Genomic DNA, 15,895 nt, shown 5'->3' on the forward strand with positions numbered 1-15,895 from the left:
CATGGCAAGGAAAAAAAAAAAGTTATTTAATCTTTATGTTAAAGCGAGACACACAAATATTCATTTTCAGACAGCAGCCAGAAAAAGCATAGCAAAACCAACAGTGTAACGTAATTTTTAAACCTTTAAGGAAAAGAGTCTTCTTGAGCCAGTTAGCAATCAATCTCAGGTCAAAACATTCAAACTGCAAATAGGAGGGAAAAGAGGGCAAAGAGCAAGAAGGCTTCTTGCTTTCTTTATGTAGCCTAGTAATTACTTATTTGTAGTCCCCACTATTTCATTCCTACTTCCCCAATACTAAGCAAAAGACACATTACTAACCATCCCTGTGAACAAAAAAGAAAGAAACCAAATGCTCAGTGGACAAAAACATTACTAAATGAAAAACTTACGAACTGAAGGTTAAAAGAAAAGTTTTTAAAAGGGTCATGGCTATCTTGAGAAAATGCACCTGTATTTTGATATGGACAAGCAGACGTTCACTTTCACACAGAATCCTAAGTGATGTACCTATGAATTACCTTGAAAAATCAGTATCTGCCTGTTTGGTATCGATAATGACCTCCAACCCCCACTGCCAATCCTGATAGTATCATGTCACTTTAAAGTTAAAAAGCTGTCTGCTTGCAATACTGGGGGGGGAGGGGGGGCTAACTTCCAGAAGAATCACCTTATTTTGCCAGGTTGCCTGTGGGTATTGTGATTACATTCAAATGGATAATAAAATCTGTCAAAGAAATTTCATAACTCCTTTTACATGATCCAAAATTACGCAAGATATTCCAAAGGGGGGAAAAACCCCAGACCCTAGAGGACTGCTTTGACACATCAGTTAGGATTGCTGAATGATAAGTGTATTCATCATGTCACGTTTAAAACACCCTCTTATAATCAAGGAAATGAATCATTAAGGACACAAAATCTTACACTGCTCCCATAACACGGGCACCATAAAGCAATGAATGTTTTATCAGATATTACTCTAATTCAGTCTACAATAAAAACTGTTTCCTCCAATAATCTCAAAATAAAAATCGGCAAGCCTTAACTAGTTTTCAGTTCTAAATTTCTGATTAAGTTGCACTTTTTAAGATCCACGGATTATTTTAATTAATGGCCTTTAAGCACTTTTTACCTAGGCAATGAATGTTTGTTAAAACAGAAAGCAAAGCATGAACAGGTTACTAAATGAAGTGAGTGGCACTGATCAAATGAGAAATGGCTCAAAGCTTAATTTCATTCCAAACATTGGGTCTGAAGCTTTCACTCCATGAACCTCAGGCACAGATGCGACAAACAAATTAACTCGCCTAATTCTGTCGGCCTTAGCACCTTGCAACGATCAGAAAAAGAGAGTAAGAATAATACATTGATCTTGTTTAACACCTGCACATCTTGAAGGGCTTGGGAAAGGCAGGTGAAAATTATTATCCTGCTTACATTTAAACCAGCTGTAATGAGATTTGCACTAATCTGTGGATAAATCAAGAGTCTGCCATGCACACAAGTCTCTCTCCTGCACACTTGTGTGTGCCTTATACATCCCACTCCACAATGCCTGACTATCCTTTCTCCCTACCACGTGGTACACTCTGAAGAGTCATTTCAAAACATGGATCTTTAGTTAGATCATGAAATACTTCGGAACAGTCAGTAGTAAAATCTGTCCTTCAAAATTTATCTTCAAATTCATCATGAAGATTAGATATAGTTTCTAAACAAAGGCAATGTATTAAATGTCTGACTACTACTTTCCTCTGAAGCAGTCTCTTTCCTCGGCTAACATTCAAGTTTTGTAACAGATTGTGATTTTGTTGAGCAGAGCGTATAAACAAATTTTTGAAAGTAAAATCTAGAAAATACTAATCACCATCAATTCAAGTTTATTGACTTTTAAGATACCGAATATTTGAAAACAAAGATTCCCCTTTTTTGTAATTAAAAGGAAAATCAGGTCTAGCTTATGAGACCAAAACTGGGACCCCTACCCCACCTCAATAAACGTGTATCTTCTAATAAAATCAGTTCCAAAGCACAGGCAAAGATAACTACTGCCCCGATGGCTAGCTCATACATCAGTAACTGACTCAAACGGAAAAAAAAAACAAACAGTTTTAAGGAAAACAAGACAGAGTCTAAAAAAAAAAACAAATCAAAAAAGCTTTACTTAAAAAGACAGCGAGGGAATGAATTTAAGGAGCTATAACAACATATAAAGTCTGTAGAGTTACTAACAAGCATTCCTGCACTGCAGTGACCCACAGAAACAGACAGAAGACTATTCAACTTTGAAATTAAAATGACTGAGTAAAAAAAGTAAATTTTTTTTACATACTTATTTTGTAATTTAAATTTCAGAATAAATCTGGTAAATTCCAGGTCAAATTCATTTTCCAGATGTAGGGTGACAAATAACCCTCACACATACAGATCATTAGGTCCACACACTGTCCAGGAGCTTACCCTGAGTCTACATGCAGCTGACTGAACAGAATTTCTCACAGGAAAAAGGTCCTACCTACTGCTCTCCAGTTTCAGTGAGTTCTCTCTAGTTCTCCTGTATTCTAGTAAGAATGGAAGGAAAGAGGACCTCTAGGAATGAAAAGGAAAAAGCAAAAGGAGAGAGAAATACTCAGGGAGACGAAACACTAACGAGGAGATGAGATGAAAGGAAGCCAAGATGGTTCAAGTCTGTGTACCTGAGCTTTTAGTGTATTTGTTTTGGCACTGACTGCAACAGTCTAACGCCAAAAAACACAGTGTGGCAAAATCCTGTTCCCTACCCCAATGAAAAGAGAACAGTGTAACTGATTTAACTGAGAAAACAAAAACAAAAAGGGGGGGGGGGCAAACAAACAAAACCCCAGAACATCAAAAGCAGTCTGACCCAGTACAGTCATTCTTGAAAGTTCTACGCGGCCCAAAACATTTGCTCTCACATATAAATAAAGCATTCGGGGTTATTCTGAACTAACTGAATTCAGTAAATTACTCCGAACACAGAAAAAATGTCATTCATTCAGCATGTGGATTTCCACCATAATCATAGTTCACTAGGCCTCAAACAGCTTCCTCGTGCTAGCTCTCCTGGGTACTTTTTCCGGTCCCAGCGTCATTTGCAAATGCCACAATGTATGTTTCTGACCAACTGTGAAATTACAGCTCTTACTCAACAGAAGTTAGAATGCAAGAAACAGATGCCACGCAAGTATATTTAGCTTTTGCAGGAAATACCAGTCTACAGCCAGAAGTGCTCTTCAATATCTAACAAAATTATGTTATTTAAGAAAAAAAAAAATTCAACTGACAGTGATCTGAAAAGCAACAGTTTTAACCATACTTCAGAGGTACAATTCCCCTTTAAAAAAAAAAAAAAATCACCGAATCTCCATTTTGGCAGACACAACCCTATCTGTCTGCAGGTGTTCTTCTGAAGAAAGAACTTCACATTCTACACTGAACAATCAATGAGTCCACTGAGAACTACTGAATCCTCAACCACACAGAAAAAAAAAAGTTGGAAAAATTCTTCAGACTAGCACAGGTGTGCTTAGAAGATTGTATTCTCACTTGGGTGAGGCATGGCTCCCTGTGGTTTCACGAGTCTATGAAAAGTTGTTGAGAAATACCACATCTGAGCTGTTCCAGAGTACTTTTCATAATTACATGATTTGCACAACAGTGCTGAAGGTGTGGCACATCACACAAATTCAACTGATTCAGTCTGTAACACACTGCAGCCTTGCCAATGCCTCCAGCTACTCTGCTTCCAGCTTCAGTAGAAGTTTCAGAAATTAAAGTGCACAGAAAGACTACGCTCTAATTGGAGTTAGCAGACATCTGCATGCAGTATTTCACATGACAGCACTGATTAAAAGCCATTTTCGGTTTCTGTACAATTTCTACTTTATGTATTCATCTCCTCTTCTCTTAAACGCCCACTTACAACAACAAACACCTGCCTCTGGATCTGCCAAAAGGCTTTCTGTCCTCTCTTTTGATAGACTTAAAGCTCCTCAAAGCAAATGTGTGCTGCTTTCTGCATCACTTACTGTACAGAGCACGCTTGACCGGATTAAATACTCAGGGGAAAGCATGCCATTTTCTAAAGAGGAGTGCTTAAACTCTCAGACTTCCAAACACGGTAGTAACAAAACAGACGTTCTAGAGACACTGAAAAATGAACATACACCATTACTCTTTAATTTGAAGCAAAAACATTCATAGTTGGATCAACACACTTGTTGTCAATGCTTCCTCTTACTGCTTTTTTAAGAGTCTTCCTTCATCACAAGACCTCCATAACAACTCTGTCAGGTAGCTTCAAGGGGAACTGATTGAGGCCAAAAGAGCAATTCAGGCTGGTGCACGTGCTCCTCTAATCAACTCTCTAACTTTAGTAAAGCTAGCTTCCCAATATCAGCGTCAAATGCAACACCCCTCCATTACACAGTGACACAATATTCAATATCAAATCACAATATTCAAAAGTGCCTCCACATTACCTTGTCTAGTTATTGGTGCAATCAGGAGAGTTTTTGTGGAGAGGCAAGGAAAAGGTAGTTAACCAATACGCATCACTCAGCGTGACAATTCCAGCTCCTCAAATTGCAGAAACGCAAGATAAATGCTAAAATAGCCGCTGGCAGTCTGAACTAAGAACTCTCTCTCCAACCTATTCTGCAATGTTTTGCTATCACGTGGCTGCCAGAAAGCTTCCTGTATCAGTATCTTCACTTACTCTCTCCTTTTCTGGAAAGGTCAGCAGCAACTCAGAACACGACTGACGACAAGTTCTGAGTCATTTTAAGACAACGTGCTTGATGAGAGATGCAGAAAATTACCTTCTAAATATTTTTCTCCAACTGAGGCAACACCACCAACAAAAAGAACTAAGCTGACAGAACCTCTGAAAACAGCACTAAAAGCAATAGAAAATGCATTGTTTTGACAAGGTATTAATTTATACATGGCATTTTCTCTGTTTAATTTTATATTACCAAGTTGCAGCAAAATAAGCAAATAAGAAATTGTATTTATTGCAAATTGACAGAAAGTAGTATTACTTATCTAAAAAATTAAGCTCATTAAAATGAGGGAGTTAATGTAACAATAATCACATATTACTAGCTGGAACTGAAAAGGGAGGCACTACATTTTACTGTACCAGTAGGAACGCAAAATTAGTTTTTAACAAAGAACAATTTTCATTTTCATTTGCTTGAAGTTAACAAGAGCCTGCTGTTTGTTCACTGGAATGTTTTAAATTCAATGTACCTTTTTCTCTAGCCACTTGTTAAGAATTAAATAGCTATCTATGCGAGCACTATGTCACTTACTATCTTAATTTTCTTAAAAGCACAGCAAACAGAGACACTCCCCTAGACATGGTATCCTCATCAAGCTATTCAGTTCCCCAAAGTGTCTGGCACCTTCCTCCTGCCTCCCAGCTGTAATAAATCAGGTGATTGCCTAGCAACTGGCTCTCCCTGTAAGTGCTGGTTTGAGAGAAACACCTCTGAACAACAAAGAAAAATTTGTTCTAATCACTGAACTTCTTTGTTGAGAAGCAGCATGCCTAACAGGGTCCTGTAGCTGTAAACTGGCTAATTTTTGAAGTTGGAAAGTTATATTAATACCCAAGCATGTATTTTTAGTTTTGGCAGTTTTATCTTTTTAAAGTTCTCTCAAGGGTGGTTCCCTACTGCCATATGCTTCTGGTTGAAAACTTTGCTTACCCTTAATACTCTGAAGATAACCAAGGGACCTACAGAGTCACACTTCTTGTCTTTTTTTTTTTTTCTCAGTAAAGAAACACTAGGAACAACAGATTTTCCTGTACTCCTCCTTTCTTTCTAATAATTCTCCACATTATTCAACTGTAAATCGTACTCCTTCTAAAATCAAAAGCATTACAGATTAAAACAACTGGTTTTGCCAAAGGAAACAGCAGCACTACCACACCTTGGCTCCAGGAAACTGCAATCAGGGAAGAACTCAAGTAAGCAGCAGCCTTCCCGCACAAAAGCGCCAATACTGCGAGACAAAGGACAACCATCTTTCCTTTTAAAAAAGGAACACCTTACAATTTATCTAGCATTTCAGTGCTCTCTGATCGGTCATTCCCAAATGAGGCTTTCTCTCCGGTTGCCCACGGGCACAAGTCACGGTGCTGCTCTAAGTGGGGCCTACTTCCTACCTTAAGTGTACTCGGTCATGTCTACTTTCACACTGAGCACAACTAAACACATTACAGTTACAGCAAACAAAAATATGTACCAAAAATGACCGCAATCATCAGAGGTTATCTGTGTAGAAGCCTGCGATGATCCACTAGAAAACTAAATCTAAAACACCTCGGGCACAGCACCTTTAAAGGGAAAGCCCCTGAACAAGCAAGATCATACAAGGGACAGTACTGAAAACAGGATACGATTCAAAGACAGTAATTTGCATTATTAAATCAGCGAACAAAGGACTAAAAAAGACGACCTCTACACTCCTACCGACCCACACAGCAGAGTAGGTGAGCCTGACTCCCAGACCCCCCACAGACCACCTTCACGGAGAGGCTCCTTGGATTGCGGGGGGGGGCCAAGCGTCGCCTTCAGCCCCAACAGTCCAAATAAAACTACGCTCTCTAAAGTCCTTTCAAAAATGTCTATCAAAAAAAAAGTCAATCTCAGACTGATTTAAAAGAACACACTGACCCTGCAGCAGCCACCGGCTCCTCTCCTCTCTGCCCCGGTCCCCGCGGCCAGGCTTTCCCGAGGCAGGGCTTAGCACGCAGCTCCTCCGGCAGACAAAAGGAGTGAGGAGCCGCGATCCCGCATTCCTCCGCGCCCGGCGGGGCTGGCGGCGCCGGCCCCCGACCGAGACAAAGTCTGCTCCCCGCCCCGGGCCGGACAAAGCTGCGCAGGCAAGGCCGGGGCAGGAGCGGGGGCTGCCCCCCCGCGCCTCCACCCCCGCTGAGACATGTGGCGGCTCCTCCGCGGGGCGCAGAAGGGGTGGAAGGAGCAGCGCCGCGGCAACCCCCCCCTCCGTCCCCCAACCCCCAGACAGGGGTCCCGCAGGGCGGCCTCCGGCGGGGTGGGGGGGGCCGGGGCAGCCTCCCTCCCCCGGCCGCGGGGTGCCCTCCCGCCGAGGGGCTGCGAGGCCCGCGCCGGCCGCGGGGAACAAAGGAGCGGCCGGCGGCGGCCAGAGCTGCCCACCCGGCGCGCGAGGGCGGCGGGGCGGCCGGGCCACCTCAGGCCGGGCGGGCCGGCACAGCCTAGGCCGCGCCGGGCGCACTCACCGCTGCAGCACCAGGAGGAGGGCGAGCCCTGCGGGAACTTGGCCGAGTCGGGTGCGATGCAGACGCTGGAGCCGAGGTGCGGGCATTCCATGGCGGGCGAGGCGGCGGGGCGCGGCGGGCAGCTCCTCGCGGCGCTACAGCAACGGCGCCCCGCGCACAACAGCCATCTTAGGGCCAACCTCGCGATCCGCGCGCCGGGCTTTGCGGGCAGCCGGCCTCCCGTCCGCGCCCAGCGGCTCCCTCACCCCGCCTCCCGCCGCCTGCCGGGCTTTCCGAGGAGCCGGCCGCCCGTCCGGCGCTCCGCCCGCCGGGCTTTCCGTGCTGCCGCCGCCGCCGCTTCCCGTCTGCGCGAGGCGGAGCGGCACCGCACCGCGCCGCAGGCCGCCCTCGCGCGCGGCGGGGAGACCCGCGCGCCGCCTCCCCCGGGCACGGGCTGCGGTGCCGCGCGGGCTCCCTGCCGGCGCGGCGCTCGGCTCGCCGCGGCCACCGCCGTAGGGGAGAGGGGCCCCGCTCCTGCACGGCCCGCGAGCAACCGCTGAGGGGACGCGCGGGCAGGGACGGGCTGCCCTGGCGAAGGCCACCGGTGTCGCGGGGCTCTGTCCCTCCCCTCTCCTCAGAACTGCTCGCAGCTCTCTGCTGCAGGTTTCCGCACCCAAGTGCAGCGTCAGGCCCAAGCGCTGTGTGAGCTACTCGGCGCACGAATCGCAGACCCGAGAGCAGGCTGGGGCGGCCGTGCGGCAGTGCCGCAGGGGCCTGCAGCGGGCACGTCCCGGCCCGCCGGGCAGCGCCCACGGCCCAAGGGCTCCCGCGCCCTCCGCTCACAAAAACGGTACAGCTTTGTGCACGTGAAGGGAGACCGCACGGAATCGGCGCGGTAAGACAGATGCTGTCCTCAAGCAATCTCTTCCTTCAGATGCACAGCCTGGGGCACACGCTTGCTTCCTGAGCTCTATCTTAAAAAGCTCCGAGGTTCAAGTTCTCCCCAAAACCAACAGGAAGTTGTAATCTTATGTCTGCTGATTATTTGCAGGTATCTTCGCCTCATTTTTAAAGAGTTACTGGCCTCAAATTTATCTTGTTACTGAACTTCCCACTCTATGGCTGTAATCTTTAAGTTAAGTGGTAATAAAAGTACAGATGTTGTAGTACAGCTTTTCCAGGCAACGCAGAATAACAATTCTATGGCTCAGCAAGTGCATGCTTACACTGGATCAATAGAAATATTCTACTGAAAATACTCAGTTCCTTTTCAAATGTAGCAAATAAAGTCCACCACCATAAAACCTGAAAAAGTGGGGATTTTTTTAATCTAAGGAACTGCGATGACTCCTGCATGTTAGGAGTTTTAGACATTTTCTCTTACCATAACTAATGTGAGAAATACAATTTTGCCACTGGTTTTGCCTGTTGTGTGACCTGCATATAGACACGAAAAGCATCCCTCTCAATGTATTTTACATGGCACAGCACTATTTCGTATTAGATTATTTTAGAAACTGACAGTTCTGTATGGATTTTCAGATGAGATACTTTAAATATTCATATCAAAGATGTCTTGGTCATCACAAATCTCCTTGGTAGAGCACTGTTCTTTACCCTCTTTGTTCTTTTTCACCCAGTTTACACAAGGGAGAAAAAATCAGAGCATAAAAGGTCCAATTTTCCACAGCATCAGAAACTACTTCAACTACCCTCAGTGGAGTTAGTTTGTATTTCTAGCTGTGTAGTTAGAAGCTGAATTAGTTCATAGATACCAAACTGTGAATTAAATGGCTGCAAATGTTAACTTGACACAAAACCATGGAGCTTCCTCACATATCCCCCATCCTTCAAAACTGTCACATTGGATCAGTCAGGTAACATTCCCAACCTATATTTTACAGCAAAAATTAATCGGGAGGACAGCATTTTAAAGATTGTTTCATACAACACGACTTTGATATACATCTAAATTACCTGTACAAGTTTAAGGAGCAAGAAGGTGGTCATGTTAGTATGTTTATATATTATGCAAGGGGTCCTTTTGTTTCTTCTCCACCCTCTGCCCTCTACCACAATGTATAATGAAGACATACGTTAAAGCAGCAGTTTGACTGCAGTTGCTTTCTGTCTTTTCTAACCAATGCATGTTTAATTCTCTTGGCATGCCCCACCCATCCTTACACACAAACAATGAGAAAGAAACCTCAATGGGATCCGCCCTTCTCATTTTCCCCTGGGTAGCAGCAACCCTTAGCCTTCTCTCAGTAGTATTTTGCAACCAGAGTTTAACCAAAGTAGTTAGTTCTTGTCTCCCTGTGTGGATTATGTTAGCAGGGTATTTAGTCTTTCAGAAGTAAAGAACTGGTTAACAAGGATTAAATATGGTAAAATAAACAACTTCAAATACTTTTAATTATCTAGTTTCATTTTAGCACTCCCATTGGTGCCTTTACACTTGATACAATATACCTGGAGAGGGGAGCCAATTCCTTTCCTAAGTAAACAAAACCAGGGTCTGTCTCAAAAGAACCATATGGCCTTGCACAGTCACTAGAGTTGAACTCCTGCCAGTATGAACTATTACATCCCTACTAAAGGCAATGTATTGAAACCAGTAGAGCTACGAAACCTTATATTAGAACCGTTTTTATAAGCATAGCCATGTTGGAAGAGTATCTTCTGGCAAGATACTAACAGATGCAAGTATGAGGTAAGAGTCAATAGGAGATGGCCACCTTGTTTCCCCAAGCCCCTCACGGGCTTAACAGAATAACATTCTGAATGGGGTAGCAGATAGGAATGAGTGTTACTATTTCGGGCAGGGGGGGTGGGTGGAGGGCTAGTAGTATTTTTAAGAGAAGATGAAGATGAAAAGGCATGTTCCGTTGCAGCAAAACTGTAATGAACAGAGCGGTCTATGGAAGAAAGACATCCTCAAAAATGTTGATGTAAGGCCTGTGTACTGCTTTCTCTTAAGTTCCTCTTTTTAGTCCAGAAGGCTGCAAACTTGCAGACTCCTCAAAGAAAAAAAACTCATGACTTTCGTTTAATTTAAGAGACCTTTGACCATCGTCTATTACCTTTATTTTAAGATGCGACTATTCAGCTTGCAATATTACACACAAAGAAAAGTGTTCTTTCTCCCCTGCTGTGGAGTTATTAAGATCCCCATAACAAAAGAACAAAAGGTGCTTGGAATTGCAAGGTTTTAACCAGTTATAACTTCTCTGGGCAGCATTTAGCTGTGAAAAACTACCAAATAAAAAGGTGTCAGCTTACCAAGATAGGCCCTTCATCTTCCACCCCTGGTGTTTCATATTTAGGAGCCAAAACAACCCACACTATGACACCTTGTTCCTTTGCAAGATAATAATGGATTTTTATTCCTCCTTTCATTTGTGCATTGACAGCCATTCAGTGAAACTCTTTAAACAGTGTAATTTTGCCCAAATATTTGCATGTTTGTCTGTTTTAGTTGCCATGCCCACAGGAAATGTGGTAGCCTTTAAATTTTTTATCTCTGGTTGCCAAGATAAATACTTAAGTAAGGATGATTCAATCTGTTAGGGAGTCATGTTGCATAGCAGTTACCACATATGGGAGGATGCATAAGGACAAGTTAGAAGGGCAGTAAGTATATTTGTAATGCAGCCTCTTTGCCTACTGCAAAATAATTGATCAATAATGCAACTCTATGAGAAGCTAGATCTCAAATGCACTACTACAAGGGTAGTTTTAAGTGGCTTCCAGTGAGGCATACATGTTGAATGCAGAGGAAAACTGGAGCTGAAGCTCTGGGTGTAATTTGCCTTTCCAGTTTACTTTTTCAGTAAGATTTCTTGAGTACCAATCACTTGATTTGGAACTAGAGTCCCATCTCTTGCTCCCATTCTTCCTCAGATCAGAGTAGTTTAGATGATAGCTAAGATAAATCCTACAGGCAGGCTCATAATGGGTGCAATCAGCGCAGAACAGGAGCCTGTGAATGAGCATTATAAATTAGAAATTTCTATTTATTATAGCACATAATCACCTCTACTACAACAGAGATATTCCACACAACATCCTCTGTGGGATATATATGTAGTCATCCATCTATGCTATAGGCTCCATCTAAGAGCATCTGAGCTTAGAATTTGGCCCTGTGAATTGGTGTCTTGCATATATACTAACAATTTACAGTGGGAAAGTTTCCCTGGAGGCTTCTTTAGTTCTGCTGTGTTTCTCAGAAATAAAATCTGTGGTCTTAAATATTTTAAAACATTAACTTGCCTCCCTTGTATATGTATTATGATATGGTCTAATGATGCAGTAGCAGAATTTTCCATGTGATCTTGGCTTCCTTCAAAATCACTACATGAACATCATTCAATGGGTCAAGTGAAGCAGATCGTTGCCTTAGATTACTTCCTCCTCTGCTGTAGAAATTGGAGAGCATGGAATGAAGAAGGGACGACGCTGGAGAAGAGGAATGAATGCTAACCTGAAGAACTAGAATCTAATTAAATCTTTGCCAGACAATTCTAGCATGCCACCTGGCAAGTTATTTACACCAATTTTTTTACTAAATAGACCCATTTACTTAAGTTGTTAGAAGTCTCACCTCCTTCTCAACTACAGCTGAGGAAAAGAGGCCAGCTCTGTTCAGAGCACACATGTTGGAGTCTTCCTGTCTCTGTGGCTATCTCTGTTTATCCATCCTCAATTTCTAGATTAAATGCATAAAGATAGAAAGAATATCATCTCCCATGGCACGTTTCTTTTTTTCTAAGTGGTAAAGTCAGAATGTGTGGAATAAGACTGGCAGATGCCCTGAACACTCAGTTGAAAAGGATATTATCAAGCCTTTTGCTCTGAACACAGAGCTTTTACCTCTTACTTCCCAAAGGTGTAAAAGTGAAACATTCAGATATTACGGTGATAGCAATGCAGACTACACAGAAATCCACCACAAGGAAATTAATACTTTACTCAGTGTGGATGCAACTCTGAGGCAGAAAACTGGCATGGAAAAAATCAACAGAAAGCATAGGTAAGTTCTCATACAGGCTCTCAGCTTAATAAAACCTTTCTTAGAGGCTGGCCTTGCAGCTCTGTGAGTTATATGCCATCTCTGCAGCGGACAGAAGATTAGCTGCATGCATCTGTGTACGAAAGTACGCTACAGCACATTAAATACCACAAGCACATTTCCGGCAGCATGTTGTCTCATTAACAAATCTATTTCCATTTCCTGCACGTCCTCTGAAAATAAAGGTCACACACTTTCTCAGTGCTTGATCATAACACCACAAACAACTCCCTTTACAAGGTTCAAGATTCTTCTCTAAAAGGCAAGATGCCCAAGATGAAGCACAAAAATTTAAAACTAGGCAAATGCCCAGAGCAAGCATCTGTGACAGTATTTAGAATGTAAGATTAAAGCATGTAAATAGGCATGTCTCCCTTCAAAGCGTGTCCACGACACTTCTGTACCCATACCTGGAGGGGGCGGTGTAACACAAAGTATTGTGCAAAGGTACCAGGTAGTGCCAAAGGACAGAACTGTTCTTCATTCCCCCGCTGCTTACACCGTCACTGTAAGAAATTACCTGAACTTCTACTACCATAGGAATAATGGTTCTCTTCAGTGCTAAGGAGGGATCCCTCATTTCTTAATGAGTTGCTTCTTGTGGCAAATAACATTGACTATAGCAGTACAATTGTATTAGGCTGATACAGATTCCATCGGTACAAAAGATTACTTTTTTAGGTCTAATTCAAGTATGTATCTGAGGTCTACAGAGCAGCTGTGTTCCCTAAAACACACAGAAAAGAAGGAAACTGGGCAAAGGAATTGCATGCTATTGATAGGATCCACGTGGGCTGGACTGTGTACAAACATGCACACACATGCATATATATGGTTTTTTTCCTTGTATGTTTCCCTCTGTGTGTGTGTATATTGAACAAATATATTACTGAACAAATGCAACGCTTTAACTCTGACCCTAACTTTGCCTCGTCTGCACTAGCACAGCTTGGTCACAACGCAAGGTATAAATAAAGGTGAATGTGACTATTTCTGTGTGGTGATTTTTTTGAACAAACCAAGGGAGATATGAAAAATAAATTACACAAATAAACTGAATGGTTTTTAAATTCTCCACATTGTCTCTCTGCTGCATGTACTTGCTTCTAGTTTTGTACAAAGAATTTTGTACTGTACTGTGCACATATTAGATCTTAGTTCTACTTTACTGACCACAAAGAACTGTAAGCATTAACACAAAAGTGTCAGTTTCTCAGAGCATTTTGATTCTGAAGTGTTTTGACTCCAAAGCAAAGTATCCCTGGGAAAAACTTGCCACTGTGCACAAAGACAGTATGTACATTTCACTGATAACTGAGTTGAATGAGACTTACGTTAGCTCTCAAATGGCAGCATTTTTTCCAGTTTGGAGATCAGCTCATTGCCAGGGAAACAGGAATTTTCTTGCCATGACACTAGAATTATATTATTTGTTATTATGTTATTCTTCAGGCTCAGTTATTCACAATGTTGAGTAGCAATCCGAATTGTGAAAAAGGAGACCGTTGGTTCAGATTTCCTTTCCTCGCTCCCTTCACTTAATATCTGCTAATTCAAGGGCTGAATGAGGCCTTCTGAAATTTTTCTGCTCTAGCTGGAACTTGAAACTGAGATGGTAGAATACAGTGAGGGGGAGATATTTGGCTTGTTCTGAAATAAGAAGCCACCAGGACACACTATGAGCAGTACTAGATCTTTCAAAGCTGTCTTGTTAAGCTCCAAACACCAAACTGATTTACTCATTATAGCAAAAGAAGAATGTGCCAACGGCTATTCAGTGCTGTAATCAAAGAGCTTCTATGAACTGCTGACACAGCCCTGAATCTTGAAGAACAGAGATGTAGCTGAGTTGTCTGGGATTTTTACTTGCTTCACACTAAAGGTCAACACTCAAATATATTTTTTAATCTTTTAAACACATGGCATTTTGTAAATGGGGAGGATCAGTAAGTTAGTACATAGCATGATACAATTCACATTCAAGAAAACTGTCTGAAGACCTTTTATAGAATTTTAAATCTGCAATGCCTATTATTTCTTTCACTCAGAGCCTTGTACAATTAGACTCAATATAACTAGGGCAACTATATAAATATGTATCTACAGGTCTACATTACTACTTCTCTACCTGCTAGACTCTAGGATTTACCCAGGCTGATTTCTGTAATGCCTGTGTGGCCAGGAATTTATTGTGCATGATGCAAAATGATTTACTGGCACTCCCTTGGGAAGCAACCGTCCCCAGTTCACTGTGACACTGTACCACGTTAACATGCATTTCTGTATGTTCTGAGATCTGTGTATCTAAAAGAATCTAAGGTGACACGTAACTGCAGTAAAACCTTTCATTACTATGATTCCCTTCTGCTAGAAGTGTGCTTTAATAGCAGGGACCAGAATAGATGTTCCAGTCAGTAAATGAGTAAGCTTGGTAAGATCTGCTGCATTTTGTGGTCCCTCCTTGCTCCATCACTAGTCACTTAAAGATAGTTCAGCAGAAGCTGCATAACTACATTCTGATGTCTTCACTGATTCATATATCCCTATTAATATCATTCCGTATTTCATTTGACCACTTCCCATGGTTCAAGCATACAAGCAAGGTAGAATAGGCTAAAAACAGATGATTAATCGCCATCTATCCCTACTGCACGTTAGCACAGTTTTGTCAAGTAGCAAACAGCTGGAAAAATGATGCAGGGCTCTCATCATAGTGATCCTTTCATTAAATTAGTATTGTTTCAGTAGAAGATCACACTGAATGTTCCATCGTGCCTTAAAATTTACTGAAGCCTAAGCAATGTGAAACTTGATTGCTATACTGTCTCTGTCGTAAGCATGGTATTTAAAGTAGGTAGAGACTGCCAGGCCTGCATTTAAGAGCATAATGAGATTTTACTCTTGTAAACATGACTAAGTATCCAAGCCCAAGATATTATTAAACTTGTGTGGTGTGTAGTGTAGTTTAAAAAAAGGGCTTATAATTCAGGACACCCAGTTCTCCTTTATCTCACTTAATGCCACTTCATGCAAGCCCAAGGGAAAATGGCAGGCTACACATCTTTCAGGTACATAAGGGCCAAAACTTGAAGTACAGGTTAACCAAGACATGCTTGCTGAACATAGGATAATTTTCTTTCCATGGGTAAATGTAATACCTGTAGTAGATCAAAAGGCTGATCTAAATAGCCAGAGCATTCAGGTACTCATAAGCACAGCATGTAATCATGAATCTTGCTCCCAGATTCAGGGCTTAAGCTTTACACCATTGCTATCAGTATTTCTCTATGAAGGTAAAGCTTCTCATTACAGTCTTTCTCTAAGGAAACAGAGATTAACAAGCCTGACTTCTCATTACAGCTTCTCATCCGCATAGACAACACTGCATTTTGCCATTCCTAGGATAAAAGGTTGGGATGGAGGCACCCCAGCCATGAAGACAGGAAGGAAAGAAAAAAAAACCTGAAAATAGCAGCTTCAGTTGCTGGGCTGCTGATCAGTCTGACTCCAAACTTTGCCATACCCATCCTGTCTCCTTCTGCCTGAAC

At 42.4% G+C, this 15,895-nt stretch overlaps 1 protein-coding gene across 4 annotated transcripts in view; it reads right to left on the reverse strand.

Moving 5' to 3' along the window:
* Nucleotides 1-15,895, reverse strand: part of USP3 (ubiquitin specific peptidase 3) — a 90,127-nt gene that overhangs the window by 39,801 nt on the left and 34,431 nt on the right. For 2 of the 4 annotated variants that reach the window (XR_011049038.1, XM_068410954.1), the window contains exon 1: nt 7,295-7,530. The exons of 1 other annotated variant lie outside the window; for it this stretch is intronic. Coding sequence is in view for 1 of the 3 variants with exons in the window: in XM_068410954.1 (XP_068267055.1) it covers nt 7,295-7,385 (91 nt within the window). In the remaining 2 variants the exon portion in view is untranslated. Of the gene's footprint in view, nt 1-4,505; nt 4,578-7,294; nt 7,531-15,895 lie in introns of those variants that run through there. One more of the 4 variants, XM_068410956.1, reaches the window with a different exon arrangement.

Source organism: Nyctibius grandis, chromosome 11, assembly GCF_013368605.1.
Source record: "Nyctibius grandis isolate bNycGra1 chromosome 11, bNycGra1.pri, whole genome shotgun sequence".
In the NCBI taxonomy this organism is placed as follows: domain Eukaryota; kingdom Metazoa; phylum Chordata; class Aves; order Nyctibiiformes; family Nyctibiidae; genus Nyctibius; species Nyctibius grandis.